At 60.3% G+C, this 27,333-nt stretch overlaps 2 protein-coding genes and 3 non-coding genes across 5 annotated transcripts in view; all 5 read left to right on the top strand.

Annotated features, from left to right (window-relative positions):
* DCTN1 (dynactin subunit 1) overlaps positions 1–17,098 on the top strand; it is a 129,610-nt gene extending 112,512 nt beyond the window's left edge. Inside the window, 16 exon segments of the mRNA XM_067533554.1 lie at positions 2,137–2,205; positions 2,798–2,860; positions 3,044–3,193; positions 4,430–4,591; positions 4,975–5,106; positions 5,683–5,811; positions 6,237–6,379; positions 8,644–8,810; positions 11,088–11,102; positions 11,838–11,971; positions 12,915–13,104; positions 14,682–14,758; positions 15,407–15,496; positions 15,820–15,937; positions 15,940–16,006; positions 16,008–17,098. Of these exon segments, the coding sequence (XP_067389655.1) occupies positions 2,137–2,205; positions 2,798–2,860; positions 3,044–3,193; positions 4,430–4,591; positions 4,975–5,106; positions 5,683–5,811; positions 6,237–6,379; positions 8,644–8,810; positions 11,088–11,102; positions 11,838–11,971; positions 12,915–13,104; positions 14,682–14,758; positions 15,407–15,496; positions 15,820–15,937; positions 15,940–16,006; positions 16,008–16,152 (1,851 nt within the window). The 3' untranslated portion in view covers positions 16,153–17,098.
* Positions 17,099–18,968: 1,870 nt separating this feature from the next.
* On the top strand, positions 18,969–26,837 carry NOP56 (NOP56 ribonucleoprotein). The gene is made up of 12 exons (XM_067533582.1): positions 18,969–19,080; positions 19,332–19,421; positions 20,401–20,515; positions 20,675–20,836; positions 21,173–21,371; positions 21,779–21,966; positions 22,424–22,575; positions 22,860–22,960; positions 23,777–23,925; positions 24,258–24,379; positions 24,624–24,764; positions 26,008–26,837. The coding sequence occupies exons 1-12, from the start codon at positions 19,078–19,080 to the stop codon at positions 26,170–26,172; spliced, it is 1,587 nt and encodes a 528-aa protein (XP_067389683.1). The 5' UTR covers positions 18,969–19,077; the 3' UTR covers positions 26,173–26,837.
* On the top strand, positions 21,538–21,673 carry LOC137143722 (small nucleolar RNA SNORA51). Its single transcript, XR_010917248.1, has one exon. It is a non-coding gene; the product is annotated as a small nucleolar RNA SNORA51 (small nucleolar RNA).
* Positions 24,049–24,119, top strand: LOC137143721 (small nucleolar RNA SNORD56). Its single transcript, XR_010917247.1, has one exon. It is a non-coding gene; the product is annotated as a small nucleolar RNA SNORD56 (small nucleolar RNA).
* Positions 24,433–24,501, top strand: LOC137143719 (small nucleolar RNA SNORD57). The gene has a single exon (XR_010917246.1). It is a non-coding gene; the product is annotated as a small nucleolar RNA SNORD57 (small nucleolar RNA).
* Positions 26,838–27,333: the final 496 nt, after the last annotated feature.

The raw sequence follows: 27,333 nt of genomic DNA, 5'->3' as shown, positions 1-27,333 counted from the left end.
AATAGGGAAGGGGTGAAGAGAGAGAGCTAGTTAAAGAGCCCCATTCTGTTCTCTCCCATGCAGGCAGTAACTCATACTGACACAGTTTGTACGTGCTTGGGTACAAAATGCAAGAAGTCGAAATCCTCAGATGGGTGAACTTGAGTGCCTGGGATTAAAGGCTATTGATATAACGGGCATGGCAGAAACGTGATGGAGTGGGGCACAGTAATCCCAGGGTGCAAAATACACAGGAGTGACAGAGTTGGTCGTGCTGGCGGGGGAGCGGCACAATATGTGGAAGAAAGCAGAGAGTCAAATCTTAAATGGATTGAACAGTACAATAGAAATGCTCTGGATAGAAAACCCATGCTGAATAATAGGAGTATAGCAGGAGGGTATACTACTGAGCAGGAGGGTGATGGTGGTGGTGGGACGCTGAGGGAGATTAGAGAGACTATAAAAATAGAGAACTCAATAATAATGGGGGACCCATGGTCTGGGTGTCCCTAAACCTCTGACTGCCAGGTGCTGGGACTGGCTGTCAGGATGGCTCACTCAATAATTGCCCTGTTCTGTTCGTTCCCTCTGGCACCTGGCATTGGCCATTGTGGGAAGACAGGACACTGGGCTAGATGGACCATTGGTCTGAGCCTGTCTGGCCATTCTTAAGTTCAGGATGATCTGTGCAGCAGGCAGGTCCTGGCTCCGCCTGTTGCTGTACTAAGGGCACTGGCTGTAGGTCAGGCCCAAGGTTGTCTGAGCTGCAGGGGATGGGACCAGTGCAGGATTGTTGGGGTTTGCAGATCCCCAGGGCCACACAACCAGGTGGCATGGCTGCTTTCTGGGAAACCTCCCACACTGCTGGCTGAGCGGTTAGCGTCCCATCACTGCCATTCCCTTGTTTCCTATCTGCCCCCTGAGCACACTGCTCTGGTGGCGCACGAATAGATCTACAAGCCTGTTCTGTTCTCCAGTGCTCTGAATTTCCTTCCTGGAGAGAGGGGATGTAAGGTGCAGGGGGAGACCTATCTTTCCCTTATCCGGCTGTGCTAGGACACTGACCATCTGCTGTCCCAGAGGGCCATGTCCCCATGGCAGACTGAAATAGACCTTCCCAGAAAGTCCCATAAACCCTCTAAGCTCTGCAGAAATCCCAGCCCCCTTTCCCCGCACTCAGGAATATACGGGGGGAGGAGACTCCCATTAGAAAGGCTGTCTTGTCATTTCAGCGCTTGCTACCATGGCACCTCGTGCAGATGGAGGCACCTGTGCCGGCACAGTGACCCATGCCCTGTTGCGGGTCTAGCCATCCTCACCAGCACCTCTAGCAGACAGACTGGGAAGCACAAGCTCTTGTGTTGCCATGCACGGTCTAGGACACTGACCACTGAGCTGTTCCACGTGGGGCTGTCCTGCTTCCTGCTTTCACACACGCACAGCTTTTGTCCAGCCTGTCTCCTCGCTGGCAGAGAGCAGAATGTACAGGACTGACCCCTGGTCTTGTCATCCTTCCCCCACAATCCTCAGAACAAAGACCCTCTTTGAGCAGCTGTGTGGTCCTGAGAGTTGGGGTCAGATTTCTCTGCTGCATCCTATGGGCAAGAAATGGAGAGGGAGTGTCACAGGTGCCCAGTTCTCTCTCAGCTAAATCCATCAGCTCAGTGCCTGTTCCCAAGAGGGGTGTCTGATTTTCTGTCCACTCCAGGTATCCCAAAGAGCTTCCTAGGGCAGTCCCTTCGAATCTGCTACTGCAGCCAATCTCTTCTCTCCTCCCCTCCCCTCCCCCAGCACCCGTCCTGCTCACCCCGTGTCCAAAGCCAGGTGAGGGAGCTGGGGACAGCAGAGACAGCTTGAGACTCTGCTGGATTAACACTGCTGTTAAAATGGGGAAGCAGTGAGTGCGCTTGTGCTCCTGTGTTACCGGCACAGCGTCAGCCCTTCATCCAGCTCTCGGCCGGCTGCGGCGCCCCCAGTCTGAATAAGATGGGGCAGGCTGAAGTGAGCTCCCCGGGCGTTGTAAAGTGTCCGACACCAGCACAAGCGGGACTGGTCGTTCTCTGCTAGTAAACAGTTTGTAGGCACATGGTTCTGGCATGTCTGTAGGGGCAGCTGGGCTGTGGGGCGCTGACGCGTCTCTCTCCATCTCCTTTCCAGCACTTATACAGCATCCACCTGGCGGAGCAGGCCGAAGACTGCACCATGCAGCTGGCAGACCACGTTAAGGTGAGGTAGCAGCAGCCAGCCCACGCCGCGGGGCCTCGGGAAGGGTTCACTGCACAGAAGGGTGGACTTGCAGCCCTGAAGATCTGCTGCCTTCTTAATGAGGGCTTTGGAAAATCTCCTCCTCAGCCCCAGTCCTGCCTCTTTCCCAGTCGTGCGTTCCCTGCTAGCCTGGGCTTGCCAGCTCCCCTGCTCCTCTCCCCACCAGCTGGGCTGTCTTGGAGTTGGGGGGGACAGGAAGAAGGGACAGGCCCTGCCACCCTGCCAGTGTGCTGGTGGGTAAAGAGCAGGGAAGAGGAACTGCGAACACGAAGTGCTGAGCCCTGTGCTGGCAGGGGAGCAGTCAGCGCTGCCGGGCCTCCCTTCAGAGAGCACCTGTGTCCTGGAGCCTCACGAGAACGAACCCCGAGCACATGGTGAAAACGCCCCTCGAGCAAAGCAGCCCAGACTCCTGTGGAGCCGGAGTCCCTGAGCTATGGCAGCACGGGCTGTTTGCCGGGGATCCCAGAGAGCTCAGCCCTGCTCTGTCCCCGTGCAAGGGCGTCTTGTTCAGCCTGCTCTGCCCTGAACTAACGCACTTGTGCTTGTTCTGCAGTTCACCCAGAGTGCCTTGGACTGCATGGGCGTGGAAGTGGGTCGATTGCGCTCCTTCCTGCAGGTGAGCAGAAGACTTCCTGCCCCCCTTGCTCTCCTCTACGTTGGGGGCCAGACCCTTGGCTGGTTTGCATTGGCGCGGCTCCGTTGAAGTCAGCAGAGCTACACCAATGTGCACCAGCCTCAGTTTCTCAGGTGTGGAGCTTTCTCTCTCCCCTTCCTTCCCTCCCTTCCGTGTGCCTTGCAGACTGGGCAGGAGGCGTCTGACTTCGCCATCCTCCTCAAGGACCTGGAGACCTCCTGCAGTGACATCCGCCAGTTCTGCAAGAAGATCAGACGCCGCATGCCCGGAACAGATGCACCTGGGATACCTGCAGCACTCGGCTTTGGACAGCAGGTGGGGTTAGCCAGCACCGAACAGTCCCAGGGAAAGGTTCCTGCCGGACGGGCCTGGGACACCCAAATGCTGCCCAGCCGGAAGCTGCGTTGGCAGCTGGCCAGGGAACAAACATCCCAGCAGGCAGTGCTCCATCTCCATGTGTGCAGAAGGCTGCTGCCCAGATGCAGGCGGCTGCAGGCTGTAGTGGAGGATCTCTTGGGTTCAGGTTAAGTGCCACTTCCATTGTGGTCCAGCACAAGAGTCTCCGTTTCTCTCTCCCTCCACCCAGTGCCCCCCGACATGCTGGAGTTTCAGTAACGAGTCTGACACTAGGGACGCTGTCCCCTGTGGAGGAGCAGAGGCAGAGTGCGCAGTGTGGAAGAGCTGTTGCAATCAGTGCATTGTCTGGTGACACGGTGACAGGGAACCCGCCTGTGTCTTTACTTGGGCGGCCCGTGACTGCTGGTGCTCACCGTTGCGTGTCTCTTCTCTCTTTCGGGTTGTGCTGCACGTGTATAAAAAGGTGGCTGTGCAGTGATTTGCCCCGGCTCCTTTTCCTGACTCTCCTGGTGTTGGGGGTGGTGAGCTTGGCTGAGAAGAGCAGTGCTAGAGGGAGAAGAGCGAGCAGGCAGACAGGGAGTGGGAGGTGAGAGTGAGAAACCGACACTGCAGGTTCACCTTGCTGGGAAGAGCCCTGAATTGAAGAGGGGGAATGAAGGCGAGGCAGCCGTCCCACCGTCCAGTGGGTAGAGCATCAGACAGAGCTAGGAGAGCCCTGGCTTTTATTCCTGACTGAGCCATGGCCTTGACCACCTGAAGCTGGCCATCTGTAATATGCTCCATGGTAACTGACCTTCCCTGAGTGGATAAACCTGAGGCCCACATGGCCTGTGTTACAGCAGGGACTTCCCAGAGCCCTGGGAAATGAGCTGATCCTCCACGGAGCCCGGCTTGCAACCGAGCAAGCAGCAAGGAGATGAAGGGAGCAGTGCAGAGAGGAGGAACGTTGGGTCAGGCAGTGACAAGAGTTCCCGGACCTGTTCTCTTCCAGGGCTGTCCTTACTTCCCGCCTGCCGGCGGTCGTGTCTTCTCCCTAACGGTGCCCCACAGGGCACTAATTAAACTGCCCTCAGTAATCGGTTAGCCGTTAGGGTCAGGGTGAGCGAAGCGGTGGGCACGTGGAGAAACAGCACCTGCTGGGTTGCCAGATGTGAGCGAATCCTGGCGATTGCCATGTGTCTGCCTGACCCCCAGGTGTCGGACACGCTGCTGGATTGCCGCAAGCACCTGACCTGGGTGGTTGCAGTGCTGCAGGAAGTGGCTGCCGCGGGGGCCCAGATGATTGCCCCACTGACGGAGAACGAGGGGCTCCTGGCTGTGAAGCTGGAAGACTTGGCCTTCAAAGCAAGCGAACAGGTGGGAGCCTTGTCCTCCGCTTCCCCATCCCTCTGCCATGGGGAACAAACACTGTTCGTTTCAGAGAGGGGCTGGCTGGCGTGCTTCTGCCTTCCCCCTGGTGACTTCAAACTGAGCTGGAGTGAGGCTGGCCGAGGGCGTAGCTGGAGCCTCCTGGAGCGACAGCTAGTTCACCTGCCCTGTCCCGTCTGCCACTCACCTGCCCCTCAGTCTGCAGCCTCCTCGTCTTCCGAGGGGCCGACTGCACCGCAGGCCGCGTGCTCGGGGGTGGTGGTTGGAGCAGGAAGCCTGGCTGGCAGTGAGGCTCTAGCAGCGTACTTGATCAGCTGATGCAGGGCGTGCCTTGAAACGGGGCCATTCTCCCTCTTCCCCATCCTCTGCAGATCTACGGCTCCCAGGGCATCAACCCGCACGAGTGCCTGCGCCAGTCCTGCAGCATCCTCATCGCCACCATGAACAAGATGGCCACTGCTATGCAGGAGGGAGAGTATGACGCCGACAGGCCCCAGACCAAGGTGGGGTATGGCTGGGGGCACCTCCAGGGTAGGCCGGGGGCGGCTGGACAAACCGGTCATTTCCTCCAGGCAAGACCCTGACTCCCTGTGGATTGTGGGAGGAGATGGAAAACCTGCAGCTGCTGACTCGGGGAGTGGCCAGGCTGTTGCCCACATAGCTCCTCAGCACAGCAAACCTTGAGGGGAGCTGCCCCTCGTCCCTGGGGTTTATTGTGTGTGTTTGTCGCATGGAATTCGCGCTCTCCTTTGATGCCATTAGCAGGGTGAGGACCCAGCGCCTTGCATCACAATCCCACCCTGCTGTCTGTGCAGCGAGGCGACTGTTCACAAACCGGCAGGTGTGAATTAGCGTTGGGCTGTACAGCATAACCTCCTGGGCTTCGTCACCTTCTCACACAGCGAGACCAGCCAACCCTCCCTCCACTGTCCGGGGGTTGGGGAGCCAGGCAATTGCCTGGTGTGTGCAAATCTGGGGGGAGGGGGCGTTCCCACAGCAGTGTCCTGCCCATTTTTCACCATGAGCAAGCACTGGAATCCACAGCTGGCAACATCCAACCCCCTCTCTTGTCCCTGCAGCCCCCTTCTCCTGCCAACCTGAGGGCAGCCGCGCTCCGCGCAGAGATCACAGATGCCGAGGGCCTGGGGCTGAAGCTGGAGGATAGAGAGACTGTCATCAAAGAGCTGAAGAAATCGCTCAAAATCAAGGTGAGCTCATCCATGGTCTATTTCCTAATCTCTGCCTTCCCTGCAGAACCCTGTGCGCTCGGGGGGCGCACCCTTCTCCACCGGTATCTGCCTGACCGGAGTCGCTCCTACTTCCTCGGCAGTGCCGCTGGCAGAGCTGTTAGCCCTGTTTTATCTGGCTCCCCAGTGACCGAGCAGCTGAGCACAAGGCCGTGTGGCGGAGAGGCATGCTGTCCTGGTAGCTGTGGCCTGTGGCATCCACCATAAGGGACTCCGCAGTCCTTGCTCCCTAGTTGTTCCGTGTACGCATAACCTGATCCCAGGAGCTAATAACGACATGGTGGGGCGTGCGCGCACGTGGAGTTGGGTGGGCGCTCCAGGGCACCAGAACACGCTGTCCAGCCCCAGGCGCCTGGAGCACTTTGCTTTCTCCCCGGCTGTTTCAGGGCGAGGAGCTGAGTGAAGCAAACGTGCGCCTCAGTCTCTTGGAGAAGAAGCTTGACAGCGCATCCAAGGATGCGGATGACCGGGTGGAGAAGATCCAAACCAAGCTGGACGAGACCCAGGCTCTGCTCAAAAAGAAAGAGAAGTAAGTGTGGCTTCCCTGCCGCGCTGTGATTCAGGACCATCTAAGCCCGTGGAGAGCCTGGTCAGGGATAGCAGCTTGGTGTTGTTTCCAGGGCCGTTCTGGATCTTTGGGGTGTTAGACGTGGCAGTTAACACAGGGCAGCTCATGGCTGATGTGGGGCAGGTTTGGGCGGGGGCAGTTCTTGGGAAAGGCTGCACTCTAGCTTTTTTCTCTAAGGTGCAGGACGTTTGTATTTCACACCGTTGCTTTGCTTCATATGCCTCTCGGTCAGACCCGGGGGATGAGCTTAGTTGAATCCTAACTGCTGGTGTGGTGTGAACTCCCAGTAGGGAGAGGAGGGGTCAGCCTGGAAGAGCTAAGAGAACCAGAACAGAGCAAAGGAGACAGTGGCTGATTGTCAGGAAGCACTTCCTATGTGTGAGATCTTAGCCTGCAGAATAGATTAGACTCCCTGGGAAATCGATGGCAACCCCACTCTCTGAAGTCAAAAGTCCTGAGCTGGCTGGGGAGAATATGGATGGGGTGGGGCACGATGCAAATTATCATAGAATCATAGCAGATGGGGGTTGGAAGGAACCTCAGGAGGTATCTAGTCCAACCCCCTGCTCAAAGCAGGACTAACCTCAGCTAAACCAGCCCAGCCAGGGATTTGTCAAGCCGCAGCTTAAAAACCTCTAAAGATGGAGATTCCACCACCTCCCTAGGTAACCCATTCCAGTGCTTCACCACCCTCCTAGGGAAAAACTTTTTCCTAATCTCCAACCTAGACCTCCCCCCCTGCAACTTGAGACCATTGCTCCTAGTTCTGTCATCTGCCACCACCGAGAACAGCCTAGCCCCATCCTCCCTGGAACCCCCTTTCAGGTAGTTGAAGGCTGCTATCAAATTCCCCCCCATTCTTCTCTTTTGCAGACTAAACAAGCCCAGTTCCCTCAGCCTCTCCTCATAAGTCCTGTGCTCCAGCCCCCTAATCATTTTGGTTGCCCTCCGCTGGACTCTCTCCAACTTCTTCACATCCTTTTTGTAGTGGGGGGCCCAAAACTGGACACAATATTCTAAATGCGGCCTCACCAATGCTGAATAGAGAGGAATGATCACTTCCTGCGTCCTGCTGGCAATGCCCCTCCTAATGCAGCCCAATATGCCATTAGCCTTCTTGACAACCAGGGCACACTGCTGACTCATATCCAGCTTTTTAACCACTGTTACCCCCAGGTCCTTTTCTGCAGAACTGCTGCCTAGCTCGTCGGTCCCCAGTCTGTAGCTGTGTATGGGATTCTTCCTTCCTAAGTGGAGGACTCTGCACTTTTCTTTGTTGAACCTCATTAGATTTCTTTTGGCCCAATCCTCCAGTTTGTTTAGGTCACTCTGTATCCTATCCTTACCTTCCAGGGTATCTACCACTCCTCCCAGCTTAGTGTCATCCGCAAACTTGCTGAGGGTGCAATCTACCCCATCCTCCAGATCATTAATGAAGATGTTGAACAAAACCGGCCCCAGGACCGACCCCTGGGGAACTCCGCTTGTGACCGGTTGCCAGCTAGACATGGAGCCATTTGATCACTACTCGTTGAGCCCTATGCTCTAGCCAGTTCTCTATCCATTTTATAGTCCATTCATCCAACCCAGACTTCTTTAACTTGCTGATAAGAATACTGTGAGAGACAGTATCAAAAGCTTTGCTAAAGTCAAGGTATATCACATCCACCGCCTTCCCTACATCCACAGAGCCAGTCACCTCTTCATAGAAAGCAATCAGGTTGGTCAGGAATGACTTTCCCTTGGTGAATCCGTGTTGACTGTTCCTGATCACCCTCCTCTCTTCCAAGTGCTTTAAAATGGATTCCTTAAGGACTGCTCCGTGATTTTTTCAGGCACTGAGGTGAGGCTGACCGGTCTGTAGTTCCCCGGATCCTCCTCCTTCCCATTTTTGAAGATGGGCACTATATTTGCCTTTTTCTAATCATCCGGGACCTCCCCCAGTCAGCACAAGTTTTCAAAGATAACAGCCAATGGCTCTGCAATCACCTCAGCCAACTCCCTCAGCACCCTCGGGTGCATTGCATCCGGCCCCAAGGACTTGTGCATGTCCAGCCTTTCTAAATGGTCCTGAACCTGTTCCTTCAGCACTGAGTTAACAAACCTGATGAGATTCTGCAAAGCCTTTGGGTAGAGGCTGTGAATTCTGCCAGCTGATGTGTGTGTCAGTTTTCCCAGGGGGAACATCTCTAATTTGGCTGGTGGTTTGGTCTTTCCTCCTGCAGGGAGTTTGAGGAGACCATGGACGCTCTCCAAGCTGATATTGACCAGCTGGAGTCAGAAAAGATGGAGCTAAAGCAGCGCTTGAACAACCAGTCCAAGCGCACCATCGAGGGTCTGCGTGGAGGCCCTGCGTCTGGAATCGCGTCCATCGTCTCGGGCATTGCGGGAGGTGAGTGACCCGTCCATGCCCTGTCCCTAGCAGCGGTGCGCTGTTACTGCAGCCTCAGTGCCTGGAGGTGGGAAGGGAAGCCTGGATACACAGCCCAGTTGGAGAGCCATGTTGAGTGGGCTGAGGACCTGGAGTGAGCGCCGTGGAGTGAGCGAGGCCGTAGATCTGAGGAAGAGAAGGGGGTGGGGGGCCTTCCAACTCACTCAGTTCTCTAAGCACCAGGTTGCTTCCCCAAATGCTGGCCACCTCTGGAGCCAGTCGAGCACGTGGCGGCTCGGCTTGGGGAGCACAGGCTGGAAAGGCCCCGAGCTAGATATCCAGGCATCAGTGGATGAGAAGAGTGAAGTGTGGCAGCCCGGCACTGCCTCCCTATGCTCTGACTTCTCTGTGCGGTGCTAGGTGCTCTGAGCAAAGGGAATTCCTCGCCAGCTTGCTGCAGCTGGCCGGGGTGCCCCACTGCCTGGCTGTGGGCCTTGTGGGTGAGAAGACTGGCTGCTGATTTCAGAACCAGTCCATGGTATCCTGACCTGTGCCCCAGTGTTTAGACAGCTGGAGAGGACAGGCCGCTGGCCCCTGCTGCTCTGTTGAAATTCCCTCTGCTCCTCCCCATGTCTGTCCTCTTTCCCTTTGCTCCCATGGCTGTGCCGGCAGCTTCCCTACACCTTCCTGTGGGTGTAGAAGAGTGCACCCAGCCACTTGTTCCATCTTCAGTGCTGCCCTGCAGAGCCCTGGTGGAGGAGCACAGGGCTGGCTTTCGGCCAGCCCCCAGTCACTCCTGAGAGAGGCCACAGTTCCCTGCTGGTGGAGAAGCACAGCAGCTGCACACACCTCTCCAGCCAGGGCAGGCAGGCGGCCAGGCAGTGGTTTGCTCCTTTCCACACAGACTCTACTGGAGTTCAGCAGCAGCTCCAGGGAAGAGGCGGACGGCCAAGGCCCTCAGCCTGAGCTGCGTAGGGCGCTCAGCATCCGGCCCTGCTGAGTCACTCTCCACTCGGTGTGAACCGCTGAGTGCAGTAGTGAGGTGGGGCTAGCAAGGGCCATGAAGAATGCCTGGGCTGTGTTCGCTGCAGGCTCTGCCCACTGGCTCTAGGCCCCGGGTAAAGCCTGAGCCGTGATTCTGAGCATGCAGCTGCCTGCTTTTCAAAGCAGGGGCCCAGGCTCTAGGCCCCTGTAACTAGCCAATGAGACTGTCCAGCAGCTGGCGCGCCACAGAGCCCGGGAACGTGTTAGCAAGTCTGGACTCCTGGTCCTGGCTCCACGCAGTGGGTAGCACCTCAGTGCTAACGCCTACAGTTGTATCCAGGCTGCCTGGTGTCCTCCTGACACGCTACCTTCTCAGGGCGCCGTGTGATTGTCCGTGAAATGCCTCTGCCTACTAGGCTTGCTGGCTGTGGAGGATTGCAGCCCGTTTTCCTCCCCGAGTTGCAGTAACCGTTGCTCAGTGTCGTGTGCGAGTGGAAAGGCGGTGTTGATGCGTTGTCCTGGTAGCTGTTGGCTGTGCATATCGCAGCAGGAGCCCTTGTCCTCTCTAGAACACAGCCCAGATCCCACTGATCAATGCTCACCGTGCACCAGCCAGGGAGGGCGGGTCCCCGGTTTGCAGCAGGGGGAGCTGAGGTACAGGACAGCGAAGGGACTTTTGCAAGGCCCCAGAGTGAGTTGGTGGCAGAGCTGGGAAAGCAGCGTCCTGTGTCCCGCTTCCTTGCGCTCACAGCTCTAGCTCATTTCTCTTGAATTCCTGGAGCTCTGAATCTTTTTCCTTCTCTGCCTGTGCTTCACACGGACATCGGTGGCTGCCGCGTGCTCCCTGCAGGCCGGATCCGGAGCGTGCTGAGCCAGTGGCAGTGGTAGTTGCTCAGCAGGTCTCAGAATCCGTCCGAAGAGGCAGCTGTTCTAAGAGTGGTGTCGTGGGCTGCGTGTTTGCCCTGCCAGATTTGCTCCAGTGACACTGTGTTGTTTTGGAAACTGCCCGCACGGCTGACTCAGCCCGGGGTATCTGGCCTTGCGCCCCCACCATCATGCAGGTTCTGCAGCAGGAAGTACGTGAGCTGGGCAGAATCCAGCTCCTTCTCCCAGGGCCATGTGGCCTGTGGGAGGATCCCTAGAGTAAGAGTCAGCAGACTGGGCTGTGACTTGTGCAGGGAACAGATCTACTGGGCAAGACGGGGCCGTTTTTACAATGGCGGCTCTGGCGATAGCTGCGTTCGAGTCTTGCTCCTCTGCTTTTAATTCTGCTTCTTGTCTCTCCTGTGCTTGCCTCCCCCCCTCGCACTGCAGAGGAACAGCAGAGAGGTACAGTACGGCATACCAGCCTGCGCTCCAGCACATTCATTCTCTGAGCCTCTGTAGGCCCCACGAGGGCAGCCCCAGTGCATGCGAGAAGGGGGGCGGGTACTGTCGACATCGGGACCAGGTTTGCTTTGGGAATACGAGGTGGAGCGTGAGGTGATGGATCCTGCTCCAGTGCAGGTGTGTTAACTGCTATAAAACCCTGCAGCTAACCCAGTGTCCAAGAATCAGGAGCCAGGGCAGGAAACAGCTGGGGAACCAGTGATTTCATCAGAGGGGAGATGGATTCTCAAAGGTGCCCTGAGCTCTGGTTGCACCGGGGGAAATGCTGGGCCACAGCCCCTCTCTGGTAATGCCAGGCTGTGCCGGGAATGGGCAGTACCAGCCTCTGCTGCGAAGACAAGAGGCTGCTCTGCAGGGTGGGATCCTGGCCTGCGACGCGTGGCCCCTGCCGTGCGTTGTTTCAGGTCGCTGGGCAGCCTGGCTTGCTAGGTATTTGCATGGGGTCGACACCAGGGCACTGCCAGGGCTCTCCCACCTTCAGCTGCATGATTGACGGCTGTGCCCTGGCCAGGACCTGTGCATGGGTCGTTCCTGCTCCTCCACCTCTCATCTTGCAGCCTGACGCGGGCATGTGCAGACAGTGCCGGCTGCCATGGACCTGCCTGGCTGCTTCTGGACCCTGCTGGCCAACTCGTTAGTCTCCTTTGACCATTCATGTTCTCGCCTTGTTTGCAGGTGTCAGCGCTGGCCAGGTCATGGTGGGTGGCTCAGGCCCTGTCCAGGTGAAGGACTCGCCTCTTCTTCTCCAACAGATCGATGCCATGAGGCTGTCCATTGAGCACCTCAAAACTGAGAACAACCGGCTCAAGGTGAGGGGTCCCTCTTCCTTGGGGGCATCTCTTGGGGTTTGCACCACTGAGCTGTCCAGGAGCTTATCCAGCCAGGCCTGGGCTGCACACGCCCCAGTTGCTACCAGGGAATGGACCATTGCACTCCAGCTGGTCCTGCCCAGAGGGGAAGCCGGAGAAGGGCAGTGCACGTGGCTGGAGGAAGGGGACCCAGACAGATCGCAGCCTGAGATGGTTAGTCTGGAGCGATAGTGCTCGCCTAGAGGCGACTGGTTGACTGGGCTCCTGGTCATAGGAGCGAAGGGCCACGTGTGGAATGCAAAGGGACTGTACCGTTAACCTGTGGCCCTCACTGCTGCAGGGCATTACTGAAGCAAATCGCTAACAAACTCAGAGGCATGTCGGACTCTCCGCTGTACGAGGGGCATTTGCAGGCCCACTCGCAAGGGTAAAATGCCGAAGGCTCCCATGCCTCCTGCTGCTGCTCCCTTTCCTTCCCATCCCCTTCACCACCAGGTTCCAGGGTGAGTCCCACTCTCCCAGTGCTGGATGTGGGGGGGGGGCCACTCCCTCCTCTGTGCCATTCAGCACGGGCACCAGACCAGACCAGCTGTCCCACGCTCCAGGGACCCTGGCTCTGTTCTGGGAGGAAAGCTCCTGTTCTTTGCTTGAACTGGGGGTGAGTTAAATGAAAAGCAGCTTCTCAGGGCGAGAGGCCAGGTCTCCGCTCCCCTGGGATCCTGCAGTTTGCCCTGGGGTGAGTGGGAGGGAAGGTCTTGACTCCCCCAGACAGAGGGTAACGTAACGCTGTGTGCGGCTCTGCTGCTGGCTGGGTATCCCTGAGGTGTTGATTAGAAAACGGGCCAGGCCCCTCTGGCTCTCCAAGTCCCATCACTTGGCTGGCTGGCAGGCTGGGGCTGGAGTAGAGCCGCGGGTTATGCTCTTGTCCTGCTTCGTGCTCCAGGGAGTCCAGATGAAGATGGAGCTGGCAGCGCTGCCTCCTCTGCACGTTCCGAAGCTCTCCCTCCCCAGAGAGCGGCAGGGGGAGGAGCTGGCCTCGGGCACCCTGTACAGGAAGACGAGCCATCTGCTGCAGACCCTCTACCAGATGAGCGCCAACGCCAAGGTGGTGGACATCACGCGCAGGAAGTCGGGTATGTCCTGCGCGCACAGCTCCTCCTCGCAGGCACCGCAGGGCGGCTGGGACCCCAGGGGAGGTCACCTCGGCCCAGGCCTGTCAGCGAACTTCCTGCAGCTCTAAGGCTGAGCCAGCAGAGGCCGGACTCCAGCTTCCAGCCACACCCAGGATGGGCCCTGCTCTGACGGGTTGTGGTGCTAGCGAACTGTCCCGGGGCCGTGGGACCCGCAGGCGCACCCTCCTCCTGGCCCACACCCAGCACAGAACTGTGGCTTCGAAGGTCGCTGTCCTCTCCAGGATGTGGTGACTGTCTCCGGGGCGTAGCACAGGCTGTCCGTCTGCATTATTGCAAAGCCCCTCTGGCGGTCGTGCTGCAGCACGTAACCCCATTGCCTCACTGCGTCCGCTCTGATTCAGACAATTCCACAAGGGGTGGCAATGACCGGGGGTGGGGAGCAGGCAAAGCAGCCTTTTGCAGATCAGATCAGGGGAAGCAGGCTGGAGATTTTTGCTTGTTACTTCAACACCTACCAGCTTCTGTTTCCCACTGGAGGTGTCCATTACTGTGTCGCTGCAGCCCTGGACATCGCTGGGGCTTGGTGAAGAGATTGACAGGCACCCAGCGCCCTCCCTGCGATGTATCTGCACTCAGATATTCCAGGGTGGTGGCTGGTGACAGAAAACCCTGAGACACAGAGATCTGGAGCCCAGAGGTGCCAAGAATTCAGAGTCCACCAGAAAGCTGCCAGAGATGCTTAGCTGTGCAGCCCACCACAGCGCCTGTGCCCCTGGCAGGGCTGGCCATGTCCCGCCTCCCCTCGAGATGGCACTGGGCATCCCTCCCAGTGATTTCTGGGCACCAGTGGCCTTGCTTTCACTGGCACTTTGTGCCACGGAGGCAGACGGGTGCAGCGCGAGGTGCCAGGCCCGAGGGGCATGTTGTTGTTTGCTCACTAGGTTTCCTTCTGCATGGCCTAGGACTGCCTCACAAACGCCCCATGGCTGCTGCTCACCTGCTGGCCGGTGTCCCTTCTGTCAGGGAGACAGGCTGAGGCGTTGGGGTGGTCAGGGCTGGGTTTCGGGGCAGGAGCTCAGCTCCCTGTGGACTGAAGAACCGGCCACGTTGTAACCCTCGCCTGGGGATCTGGGAGCTGTGTGTGGAGAGGGTCCCACTGAGCTGCAGAGCTGCCCCAGCTCCAGCCTCTCCTGTCCTGGGCCCCTCCTGGAGGATGCGGGTGGGACAAGGGCTTAGCCGCCCTATCCCTCGTGCTTCCAGTGGCCCTCCAGGATGGGAACTTTCCTGCAGCAGCATAATTCCCTTTAGATAACCTGGATCCAGGATTCTCCATTGCGGTCCCATCTTGGGGGTAGTGTCCTCTCTGCTAAGCAGCTGCTGTGCTCCAGTCAGAGGTGGCTGCATTTCAGTGATGGGATTCCTGGCTGAACAGCTTGCAGGCTGCTTGGGGCTGAACGCGACTAGCCCAGGTCACTGTCTGACCCCAACTCGGGGCCGTTCCTCCCCCTCGCCCGCTTCTGGCTCAGCACTATGTCTCGGGGGAATTCGAGCCCCTCACCTTCTCTCTTCTTCCACAGCAGGAAGCCCGGCAGCCCAGCTGCTGGAGCAGACAGCCCGCCTGAACTCCCTGAGCAGCACCATCGACAAGCTGAAGGTAAAAGCAGCAGCTGTGCAGCTCCCCGGGGTACGCAGGTGTCTGCGCACACCCCTCGGCCAGGCAGATGCCAAGGCAGTGAGTGGGGCACAGCCACAAGCAGGGAGCGGCCAGCGCTGCTGGGTCTTCCATGGGCTGTGTGGCCATGCTTGTGTCTCCCTCCTAGCCCTGCCGGTGCCCCGCACCCCCTGCTATCCCAGCCCTGGGCTCCCAACGCACAGCGCTGGAGATGCCTCTCAGTCTGACCCGCAGCCCTGCTAGCCTCGTTCTAAGGGGGATTAGTGGTTACACCTGCGGTGCTGCTGTGGTTGAACAAATGTCTCCTTGGGCCTGGGATTAAAGTAGGCTACAGCCCCAGGTGAACCCGGCCCCCGAATTCCCAGGTGCTCTGTGCTAGGCGCTGCTTCTGCCTCGGTGTGCTGCGCACTCAGATAATGGGGTGGCGGAGGGACTCCACCCGTGGAGCTGCTTAGACACCACCTCTGCCTTGGGCAAGGCAGGTTTAGCCATCCCTGTCCTCCCACCCTTCCTGGGAGCTGCTCTCGCCAGCTGGCGGCCCTGGGAGGCGAGGCAAGGAGCTCCCCACTGTGCACGTACGTGCTGCGGCACATCTGAAGGGATGATGCCCTGCTCTCCCTCCCCCCGCAGGATGCAGTGATGAAGGAGACGGTCCTGCAGCATCCTGGCGCCACTGTTCCCACCGCCTTCGCGACCTTCCCGTCCACGGCCTTCCTGAAGGTGAGACTCTGCTCTCCAGGGAGCGTCACGGACCAGGCGCTCCCCAGAGCGCCGAGGCCTGGCATCTGTCCTCAGCCCAGCAGGGTCTGCGCTGAGTTCCCGCCCCTTGCCGGGCTCTGCAGGATTCGGATGGGCAGTTTGGGGGTCCCAGGGTCACAGCCAGGGAAGCTGGCTGGGTGGGTGGGCCTGCTGACAAACCAGGTGACGCGCTGGAGCTGGCCCTGTGGCTGATGCAGTGCCCTCCTGGCGCCCAGTAATGGGGGGTCGGCCTTTATCAGCCTTAGTCCTGCTGCCCCCTGACCCCGCTGACTCTTCTCTTCCAGGCCAAAGAGGAGAAGAAGGAAGACACGGTTTACGTTGGCAAAGTGACCTTCTCCTGCCAGCCCGGGCACGGCCAGGTGCACAAGCTGGTCCTCACGCCGGAGCAGCTGTCTGAGCTGCACGGCCGCCTCATCTCCTAAGGGACCGGTCCCGTGCCCCCTCCCCCGCAGAGACTGATTTTCAGTGCACAGCCCCTCCCCCGCCTGCTGCTGAATCCCTCCCCCAGCCCCATGCTTGGCAGGGATCTGACCTGTGTGTGCTGCACACCAGACCCCACCGAGCACTGCCCCACCCAGCTCAGCAGGCCACTCTCCCGCCATCCTGCTGGGCTCTAAACCACTCGCCTCCCCCCTGCTGCCCCAGGGGAGAACCTTGGCGTGTGCGTGTGTGTGTGCGCGTGCGTTCCCGCCAGGATCTCAGGTTGCCTTTCCCCCTCCCTGCCCCTGCTGGTGTGATGCCCGTGAGAGCTGCTGTTCTCCTCCAGGGAAGTGATGGAGGTGGCAGGGCATGGGCTGACTGTTACGCTCCCCGATGGAAACTCCTCCAGCAGCTGCTCCGAACGGTGCCAACCCGCCAAAAGCCAGTGTTGAGGGAGCGCACAGCTTCTGATCCGCTCAGCCCCTGGTGCACTCTCCAGCCCCGGCTCTGTGGGGCAGCACCACCTCTCTCCAGGTGGGATTTGAGTACAGGAATAAGTGGGCTGGCCGGACGCTGCAGCTCTCTGCTGTGATGCTGGGAGTGGCAGTTTAACCCTTCCCAGCTCCGACTGACTGGGCTTTGGAGAGAAGCCCAGCCAGAGACGCCCCCTGCGCTGCCCTGCGCGGTGCTGAGGGGTTGGGGCTCCTGGCCAGGTCGGGCCATGCACCTCTCTGTCCTGTCACGTAGCTTGAAGGCATGCAGGGTTCACTAGTGGGACAGGGCAGCGGGAGCCCCCTTTCACAGGGCCCGGGGGCTTCCTGCTCTAAACACTACAGATGCCTGCAGCGGAGCGAGTTCAAATCCCATCACAACAGCTGCTGGTTGCAAACCTCCCTTCCTCTGGGTTCTACCACTGCAGGGAGCGTGCTGCCCTCGTGGCTGGTGAATGCGAGGAGCAGCTTGGAGGCTGTTGGTAGGTGAGCTGCTGCAGACTCCCCTCCCTCATGTAACCACCTGGTAGCACTCCAGAGCCTGGAGAGGAATAAAGCTAAACCTGTTTAAACCCAGCGTGGGGCCGTGAGGTTATTCTCCGCTCTGCCCGCCTGGGCCCTTAGCTAGGGCTGGAATTCCCAGCAGCTCCCTGGGCGCTGCGTGACACTGGCTGTCCTCCAGCCTTCTGTTAGGCTAGCTGATTGGAATGAGAGTCCAGTGTCCGTAGCTGCTCAGCCTCCGAGGGGACCTGCAACACAGGCAAAAACGGGGGTGGGCCTTTGTGGTAGCGTTGTGGAGGGAGGGGCTGGGAGCGTTCGTGTGGGGCTCAGAACCTTTATCAGCTTGTTTTACGTTCGGAACGCTGCACCTCTGTGGATGTCTGGAGACCTAGCAGGTCAGGACAGCAGTGACTGGTTGTGTTAACGTTTAAGTCACACACCAGAGGAGCACTTGAGAAAACAGATCTTCTGGTTAAAGATTCAGCCTCCCTGCCTGGCTGGGTGAGAGCTGAGCCCTGAAACTCACTGGAAACAGCAGCAAAACCAGATCCGACACTTGTGACATCAACCAATGTAAACCCATAAACCCTCGTAGAGCAGAGGGGAGGGGGGGAACCAGAGAGGAACAAAGCCAATTTGTTGCTTTATAGGTCTCCTTTAGCTCCCCTGGGCCCTGGTGTGACAGTGTCAGGGCCTGGTGCGCTGTAACTGTTGGTTAGCCATTTTCAGCGCCGTGATCCTGCACCCTGCCAGTGCTTCAGCTGTGGGCCTGGCTCTGTCCATCTTCCCAACATCCTGCCTGGTGCAGGTGGATGTACCAATGGAGCATCTCTGCAGCGGCCTGATCCTACTAGATTGCTGCCTCGCCCTAGTCACCTGGTCCAGGGGGCCACCAATTCTCTTCATGGTGTCCTGCTTCTGAGAGACTGAATTGGTTTTTAAACCTCTAGCTGTTTGCACGTTGTCACGGCTCCATGGGACAAGTGCCTTGGACTCCCCAGCCTTTGAAAGCCTCACGCTCCCCTCAGCTTGGTTCTCAGCACCTCCGCCCCAGCCTCTGGGCACCGTCCGCTCTGCCCAGACAGGCCACGGAGAGAGACTCCTGCCCAGGGACTAAAGCACCCAGCACCTATTTCCACTGACACCAAGTGTGTGTTCACACCCGAGTAGGATTGATGAATCAGGTGGAATGCTGCACGATTAGTCCTGGGCGTCATACAGAGACATGAAGGTTACAAGTCAGAGCAATCTGCCGGCCAAGCTGTCGTGATTCCACCTTCGCCTCAGTCTCCCTGATCCCTTTGTCCAAGGGGCAGAGGAGGCTTCCGCACTGGCTGGGACCCAGGGCTGGGGGCAGGTGGCAGCTGCCTGTCTTCAAGCTGGGGCGCTGGGGGCTGTCCCTGGGCTTGGAGCCCTGCGCGGGTGGCTGCCACCAGCTGCGCACCCAGCTGTGAAATGCAGGAGGCTGCCAGGGGCTCCCATGGGGGAGCTGGGCCCCCCTAGGCAGCAGGGAGCTGCCAGGAGCCTTCCCCGACAGCGGGGGGCTGCACACGCCTCCCTGCTGGGAGCTGGGAAGTGGGGGCTGCCGCCCGGCTCCTCAGAAGTCAGCAGCTGCCGCCTGCCTCCCCGTCACCCCGCTTTCCCGGGTACCCCCTGCCTGTGTCCGGCGTACCCCTGAGGTACACTCTGATACATGGCCACTTCCGCCAGCGCGGGGGGGGGGTGACGAGGAGGTCCCGCGACGTTGGGGGTCCTCGGCCGGGGGCGCGTAGCTGCACAGGTGCGGGGGAGGCGCCTGGCCATGAACCCCCCCCCCCCCCGGGGCGGGCCTGGCACGAGCGAGACTCCCCCCCCGGCCGGGGCCCAGCAGCACGCGGCGGTCACGTGACAGCGGGGCGGTCGCTCACGCGGGAGCCGACCGCCGCGCTCCTTCTTTCCGGCTGGGCGGAGTCTGTCTGAGGGGGGGCGGGCCGCGCCGGCCTTCTCGCTGCCTGATTGGCGGGCCAGGGAAGGGCGGGCTCCGATTGGCGGAGGGGTGGGTTTCCGGTTCCGGCGGGTCTCTGTCTGAGGGAACGCGAGTCTCGCGAGGAGGGGGCTGAGGGGGCGCCGAGGCGGCCGGAGCCCGGCGCGATGGTGAGCGGCCCGCGCGGCCCATCCGAGCCCATCCTCGGCGGGGGCGGCGCCGCGGAGCCCGGGCGGGGGTCGCGGGGTCCTGCGGCCTGGATCGGGCCCGGCCCGGCCGGGGCCCGGCCCGGCCGGGAGGGAGGGAGGGAGGCGGGGCTGGCGCGCGCGGGGCTGGGCTGGGCTGGGCTGAGGGGGGGGGACGGGCGCGGGGGGGCTGGGTCTGTGGCGCGCTCACCCTAACCCGCCCGGTGCCCCCGCAGGTGCTGCTGCACGTGCTGTTCGAGCACGCGGCCGGCTACGCGCTGCTGTCCGTGCGGGAGGCGGAGGAGATCAGCCTGCTGCTGCCGCAGGTGCGCTGCGCGGCCCGGCCGCGGGGGGGGGACCCGGACACCGGCGGGCGGATCGGGGCGGGGCTTGCCCCGGAGCGCTCCCGGCCCGGTTCTGCTCGGGCTGCCGCCCCGCCTCGGGCCCGGGCTGCTGGAGCCGCTGCCAGGGCCGGGGGAGCTGCGCTGGGCGCCTCCCACCCACCCACGTGCGTGGCGGGGCTGCCCGTGTCCCCAGGCTGGACAGGCCGCGGGCGTTACAGCGTCTCCGTGATCAGCCCCATCCCGGGCCGGGCCGGGCCGCGGACGTTTGCTCCTGGCCGCACCTTGGTGCCCGGCCCAAGGGGAGTTTCCCTCTCCCCCGGGTGTGTACAGGGCCGGGGTGGGGTGGGGGAAGCCGGCAGGGCTGGATCCCGGCGCGGGGCAGAGACACCAGCCGTGTCCGACCGCATCCTGCAAGCCCAGGCGCGGTTCTGTGGCGCCCCGGATGGCCGGGCCTGTGCTTGTCCCCAGCAAGGCCTCTGGCTTCATGAGGAAAGTGAGGTGCTTTGGGCCGTGTGTGAACCCAGCAGTGGGCTGAATCTCCGGCCTGTGGGGCAGGTGGGTCACACTCTCCGCTCCCTGCAGTGCCGTGATGAGCCTCCCGAATCTGTCAATCCGCTGAACGCAGTGATGTCGCCTTGGCTCTGAGCGCTCGGGCGCGCCTGGCCTGTTGGGCTGGGCTGAGGATGCTCATGCTGCCGGCGGAGGGTGGGGCGGTGTCTGCCGCTGTGCTGCCCCCAACGTGCTTACCGGGAGCAAGTTACGGACCATGCTTTGTTACAGCCGGTGCAGGCTGCAGGTCCCAGCGTGCAGCGTTTCTAAGGCATCTCTGCAGCTTCCTGCTCTTACAGAGAAGCAGTGCGTGGTCAGGGCTGGTCTGTGTGGGTTGTTGGGCCCCACACTGGGACTGCGGTCCCGGCTGGCCCTGCGTGATGCTCACTCGCTTCCCTGTGGCCCATTCCAGGTGGAGGAGAGCATCCTGAACGTCGGCAAGTTCCATAGCATCGTCAAACTGGTGGCCTTTTCCCCATTCAAATCCGCCCAGAGTGCCTTGGAGAACGTCAATGCCATCTCGGAAGGTGAGGCTGGCCTGGCTGCTGGTGGCCTTTGGGCCCGTGTGGACTTGGAGGCAGGTGGCTGGGCCTGCCGCCCCCTCTCATTCCTGCACACTGTCCCCTCTGCTCCCATTGGCGCCCTGTAGCTGCCCGACCCATTAACTTCTCCCTCTTCCTGGGCAGGGATTCTCCATGAAGACCTCAAGCTGCTCCTCGAGACCAACATGCCGGCCAAGAAGAAGAAAGCGTCGCTGGGAGTCAGCGATGCCAAAATTGGGGCTGCTATCCAAGAGGAGCTGGGTTACCAGTGCCAGACTGGGGGGGTTGTGGCAGAGATCACGCGAGGTGAGACGAAAGGGGGTGCTCTAGGAGGCCTGGATCCCGCCACAGGCTCCTTGGCGCCAGGAATGGCATGTGCTGTGCAGAGAGCCGTGAGGCATGGGGGAAACGGGCCCCCCAGGGGGATGAGACGTGGGTCGGGCCCCCAGTGCCCTGCGGGTGTGTGGGAGGTGAAGTGCTGAGATACTAAGGGGACCCCAGTGCTCACTCCAGGCTGCCCTCACTCCCCCTCCGTCTTTGGCTTGTCATGGGGGGGAGGGGACGGGACGGGACGGACAGTGATGGTGCTGCTGGCAGGGAGGGAGGGGCTCCGTGCTCACCATAGAGATTCTGTGTACGCAGGGATCCGCCTGCACTTCCACACCCTGGTGAAGGGCCTCACTGCCCAGTCGGCTTCCAAGGCCCAGCTGGGCCTGGGGCACAGCTACTCACGAGCCAAAGTGAAATTCAACGTCAACAGAGTTGACAACATGATCATCCAGTCCATCAGCCTGCTGGACCAGCTGGACAAGGACATCAACACCTTCTCCATGCGTGTCAGGTGAGGGCTGTCCTCTGAGCGGCGTCAGCCACAGGGCCGCAGCATGGGTTGGTGGCTTGGGCCGGGGACAGCTCTGCGTGATGTAGCCTGTCTGCAGAGGGCACTTCCCCCTCAGACTGCGAGACCTGCGCTGAGGGCAAGGGTTAGTGTAGAGAACGTGCGTTGTCCCCTCCCAATGCTTACCGCAGGCAGCGCAGCTCTCAGCGCTGACTGCACAGAAAGAGGAGGAAAAGCATCTGCCCTGCGTACACCCCAGCCAGGGAGCCCGTGACCTTGGCTGTCTTGTTAGCAGGGAGACACGTCTGTCGGGGGGAGATGGCAGGTCCATGCCAGTGCTGGTTGTGTGCGTGGGGCCCAGACCGTGGTCCTCTGTCCCTGACTGACTGCTCCCCTCTGGCCTCCTGCAGAGAGTGGTACGGGTATCACTTCCCAGAGCTGATCAAGATCGTGAGCGACAACTACACCTACTGCCGCCTGGCCAAGTGCATCGGGAACCGCAAGGAGCTGAGTGAGGAGAATCTGGAGGCGCTGGAGGAGATTGTGATGGACAGTGCCAAGGCCCAGGCCATTCTGGACGCCTCCCGTTCATCCATGGGTCAGTGACACTTGTAATCGCATCCGCCAGGGTCTGTGCGCTCGGGGGGGGGAGGGGCAGAGTCTCTAGCGTGGGCACCAGGGTCTGTGCGCTTCGGGGGGAGGGGGTCTCTAGTGCAGGCACCAGGGTCCATGCACTTGTGATGAATAGGTTGACACGACCCTGGAGGAGGAGGCAGGGCTGGGAGGGGAGCGCAGCGCACAGCTGCTCTGGGCTGCCCATATTATCTGACCACTTCCTTCTTCATTAGGTGATAAGCTGCCCCGAGGCTGATGGGCGGGGGCCAAGGGAGGGATTCCCTCCCCACCCCGGTAGGCTGGTGCTGGCTGCTGTTAATGGAGGCTCAGGACTGTGTCCTGCTGCTTTTCTTGCGGTGGCAGTTCCTGGGTTGCAGCGCCCCCCCGTGGCGGCCCTGGCCTAGTGGCAGCTCTTGTAGTGTGCGACACCTTCTCTGCAGGGATGGATATCTCCCCCATTGACCTCATCAACATCGAGAGCTTCTCCAGCCGGGTGATCTCGCTGTCCGAGTACCGCACGGGCCTGCAGGAGTACCTCCGCTCCAAGATGAGCCAGGTGGCTCCCAGCCTGTCCGCCCTCATCGGGGAAGTGGTGAGTGCCCCTGGGCTGGCTGCGGGGAGCTGTGGAGGGTGCTCTCCAGGCCACAGAAATGATGTTGCTAGTGTGAATCTGTCAATCCACTGAGCTCTGTGCTGAGACCGGTCACTGCTGATCCGTGCCCTGGGAGCCTCCTGTACCAGCTGGGGCCCAAACTGGCCAGTGGGCCGTGCCCAAGTGGCACTGAATGCAGCATTGCATGCTGGGGCCTGGAGTCTAAGCAGCTGGACTGTAGAGCCTCTCTTGCCATCCTGCTTGTCTCCTTTGCTTCTCTGCAGGTGGGCGCCCGTCTGATCTCCCACGCAGGCAGCCTTACGAACCTGGCCAAGTACCCAGCCTCGACGGTGCAGATCCTGGGGGCAGAGAAGGCCCTTTTCAGGTACAGCTGCAGGGTGGTCGTAGTGATGGCAGGCTCCTGGGCCGCTGGGCTCGACACGTTGGCCAGACACGGCCGCATGCGTGAGTGACAAACCAGCCCCAGTCTCTGAGCGACCACCGAGGCTTTCCCTTCCGTCTTGCTGAACTTTGGGTGCCTGGTGCTGGGTCTGTGTCAAGGGGCCCATGCGGCAGGTTAGCTGTTCTGATCTCAGGTGGCGGGTGGGTGTGGAGTGACTGGTAGAGCCTTGCAAACACTAATACCAGCCAGGCCGGGCTAGCAGGGATGTGGGCAGCACCTGGCTGGATTTCAGGCCCGGCTGTTAGGTGGATCTGACTCGGGAGGAGAAGGGGTGAGGCCCTAGCTGCACAGCAGACGCTCTCTCATGTATTGGTGGACCATGGCTCCCCCCAGGCATCCATAGTTAGTGCAGCTCCAGCTCCAGGGTGCCTGGCAGTTGCATTCTGGTCCCAGTGAAAGCTGGTCGTCTTCTCTTCCTGTCCTGGAGGCATCTGCCAGTCTGCGTGTGGGGAGTGAGATGCCCCTGAGGCCGCCGTCTCTTAGAGTATGGGAAGCTAGTGCGTTAGCCGTGATTCACTGCCTCCCTGTGTGTAGGAGGGAGCAGAGCCGGGTAGCCAGTGGAGTGCCGGCTTTCAGGCCAGCGATACTCCTGTACTGGTGCATTCACACCCCTGAGTGCTGGGGGGCTGCAGCACTCACCATGGCCAAGGGGTTTGATTGGGGCACTGGCCGGAGGCCGTCACCATCCCCAGCACGGTCAGGGCTCCAAAGCAAGCCTCACTCCCAGGCTCGTTGCAGGGCCTTGAAGACTCGCGGCAACACCCCGAAGTACGGGCTGATCTTCCACTCCACCTTCATCGGGCGAGCGGCTGCCCGGAACAAGGGGCGCATCTCCCGCTACCTGGCCAACAAGTGCACCATCGCCTCCAGGATAGACTGCTTCTCGGGTACTGCTCTGACCTGCGCCCTGCGGGGGGAGGGCGTGGGCTGGTCCTGCCTGGCGCTGCCTCTCACAGAGCAGTGAGGCACTGAGGCCAGTGGAGTGTCAGTCACGCACACCCCGGCGGCTCCTGCAATGATGGGAATATTTTTCGTCAACAGCATTTCACTCAGTGAATGGTGACAAGTGTTTTCTGAGCAAAGCCGGCTCGGGCTGGGAATTGTGTGCTGCCAGCTGTGTGGCAGGGATGGGCCCTGGCGCTGGGAGTTGATGGGGTGGTTGGGGGGTGGGCTTTGCTGTAGCTGGCAGCCTGTCGTTCACATCGCCCCCTCTCTGCAGATGTCCCAACCAGTGTCTTTGGGGACAAGCTCCGGGAGCAGGTGGAGGAGCGCCTGGCCTTCTACGAGACAGGAGAGCCTCCCCGCAAGAATCTGGATGTCATGAAGGAGGCCATGGTGGAGGTGAGAGGCTGGGGGTGGGTCTGAGGCTGCTGCAGGGCTCCTGGCGGGGGTGCTGGACATGATGTGAAATCTCCTGCCTGACCAATTGGTGGAGGCAAAAACTGATTTAATGAGGCTGATCCGCCCCCTGCTCCCAGTACCTGGCGGGGGAGTGGGGAGCTAGGCTGCCCTGTTAGGGGGTCACCTGGGCTGGGCGACGGCCTGTATCTGTCAGCGCTGATGGAGCCTGTTGTCCCTCTGCCAGGCTACTGAGGTGGCTGCCGTAATCAAGAAGAAAGAAAAGAAAAAGAAGAAGCGGGAGAAGAAGCGGCTGGAAGCCTTGGCAGCGGCAGCAGCTGCTGAGGAAGCAGAGAACTCGGTGCTGGAGACAACCCTGGAGGTAGAGGTAAAGAACCCGAATCGGGCCTAGCTGGCTGCAGGCCGGCCCTGGACCCGTCCTCTAAAGATACGGGTGTTTGTCATGACCTGTGTGATGCAAACAGGTCCCGTCCCAAGTCTCGCCCGGCAGAGGGAGAGAAGGGGGCTCAGGTGGGGAGTGAGGGGCACGTCCACTGCCTGCCTAGGGAGTTGGAAGGATGGAGTTTCAACTCTTCATTTCTGATCCTGCGTGCAGCAGCGAAGGGCAGCACTGGGGACAGAGGCAGGCGGCTCTAGAAAGAGTTGAGCGGTGGGAGCAGTGGGCCCTGGGCCTCAGCTCCACAGAGTTTCTCAGCCGGGCTGCAGCTCTGAAAGAGGCTCTCTTGGGTCCTGGGAAAAGATGACTCTACTTTTCTGAGCCCCACGTACCTGAGACCCCCAAACAAATGCCCCCGATTGCACAGACCTCGTTACGTGCTCCTTTCCTGCATGCTTTAATCCGTGCCATGGTGTAACTACCCTCCGGAGCTGTCTCCCCGTGGGGGGAGTATAGCTTCTGCACCTCGGCGCTATGCAGACTCCGGCTGACCTCCCTGTTACTGATCTGCCATGAAGTCTGAGGACTAGAGCAAATGCAAGCTGAGCTGCTGGAGCCCCAGTGAGTTAGCACAGCCTGCTCATAGGTGCGTGTCCTGCCTCCCCAGGGAATGGGAGACGGGGAGAGTGGGGGGGCAAGTCTCCTTCCAATGGCTGCACCTCCTGGAGGCCCAGAATCCTGGCTGCTGAGGGGATGTCCCAAACTTGGGGCACTCAGGGTCTGCCACTGGGACAGCGTGTGACTGAACGGCCACTGTCTGTCACATTTCAGACCCTCCTCGATGACTGGGTGTGGGAGGAATACCAAAGTCCAGTTATCCCCAGGCAGGGCAGCAGGTCCTGGACGTCGCCGTGAGTGAGGGAAAACAAAGGGAACAGTGGCTGTGACCAAGTTTGTTCCCATGTGGCAGCTGAAATGGGCAAAGGGGACCACAGCCAGCCTGGCTGGCAGCCGCTGCCATCCATGGCAGTGCGTGGATCCGCAGGGCTTCAGTCTCTAGGGCTCAGGCCCATAGAACCATGTGTTTCCACCTAGCGGCTGCATCGCCCACCCAGGTGGCCAGACACGGCCCCTGCCAGGACGTTGCAGCCCAGGTAATGCCGGAACTGTCCTGTTAGCACAGGCCGTGCTCCCCTGCACTCCCGTGTGCCTCTAACCCCACTCTCTGCTTCAGGAGAACGAGCCCGAGCCCAAGAAGAAGAGGAAGAAGCGGCTGGAGGAGAACGGGCTGGAAGAAGAGCCCTTGCCCAAGAAGCAAAAGAAACTGGCCCAGGAAGAGCCCGCCCAGCCCGAGAAGAAGAAGAAGAAGAAGAAGAAGAAGGTCAAAGAGGAGGACTGAGGGGAAGGGGCGACGGCATGGTGGGGGCTGCGTTGCAGCAGCACAGACTGACAGGCACTGGGGCTCCACCAGCGCCCGCCGGCTGTGGCAGGACACTCACCTCTCCGGGCGCGCTCAACCTCTCGTCGCTTCTTGTCCAGTGTTTCAAGGCAGCTGCATGCCCTAGAATGTACCCAGCCCGGGGCAGCCTGCAAGAAATGCGCTGTGGGCACTGGCTGTGTTCACGGCATCTCCGCCTGGGCCTAGCCACTGGTTGAACCGTCCCAGACTGTCATTACTCAGCCAGTCAGGCCCTGGTACTTCGGAGCAAACACCCTCAGGAGCTGCCTGGTGTTGTGCTGCTCCAGTCTCCGCTGGCTGTGGCAGGGACTTGTGCGGTTGAGAATGTTCCCAAGCGCTTTTGTTGGACTTGTCCTCGGTGTGCACAGCTGTTGCCTCCCCTGGGCACTGCAGCCGAGTCCAGAAGACAGGTACTCCTCTGCAGCCGAGCGATGGTGAGTGGGACGGGCAGCTGTACACTGCCGGCGGAAGGGATTTCCGGTGCCAGGGTCGAGTGCTTGTGTTTCTGTTCAGCCCTTGACTGAGCTCTGTCCTCAACGTTACGGGGACGCAGTGGGAGTGGAATGGCCACCTGGCCACTAACAATAAATGTCTCAGCTTTTCAAGCCTCCCCTCTGTTTATTTCTGAGAGCAGGACAAAGCTCCTGACCCAGCTCAGCCCAGCCTGTGAGCGCCTGGCCCTCTTGCCCATCTCTGCACAGCGCAGCAGGCGAGTGGAGCAGCTCTGCAGCTCACACAGCACGAGGCGGAGGGCAACAGTTGCTCATGGCCAGAGCTTTGCTTTACTTGGGTAAAGATTTGAAATAGGGCAGGCAAGATCTCAGCCCTTCTCGCCGCTGTGCCCCGGGGCTGGCACGCAATGTGACGCTGGGGCCGCCTGTCCTTTTTCCACTCACTGTAGTTAACCAAACCCCCATCCCCCAGCACTGTACATTTGTCTTCTAAGAGAGCTGTGCTCTCCCTGTGGGGCCTGGTCAGTTCACCTCCCAGGCCTCTGGCTCTGCTGCCTGGCTGGGCTGGATTATGCCCTTACGGCCCCTTAACACACAACGGGGCAAGGATAAACCCTCGGGAGGATTGGAAGGGGATATTGGAAGATGG

This window comes from Emydura macquarii, unplaced genomic scaffold (assembly GCF_026122565.2).
Source record: "Emydura macquarii macquarii isolate MOO-44397 ecotype Brisbane River unplaced genomic scaffold, CSIRO-AGI_Emac_v2 contig_3345, whole genome shotgun sequence".
NCBI lineage: Eukaryota > Metazoa > Chordata > Testudines > Chelidae > Emydura > Emydura macquarii.
The sequence above is the reverse complement of the archived record's forward strand: the minus strand, read 5'-3'. Positions and strand labels throughout refer to the sequence as shown.

What these genes read in the sequence shown, in the direction of transcription:
- NOP56 (XM_067533582.1), top strand. An exon ending in TCAGCCTGCTGCTGCCGCAG is followed by an intron (nt 19,422 to 20,400) that starts GTGCGCTGCGCG and finishes GGCCCATTCCAG; the next exon opens with GTGGAGGAGAGCATCCTGAA. An exon ending in CGCCTCCCGTTCATCCATGG is followed by an intron (nt 21,967 to 22,423) that starts GTCAGTGACACT and finishes CCTTCTCTGCAG; the next exon opens with GGATGGATATCTCCCCCATT.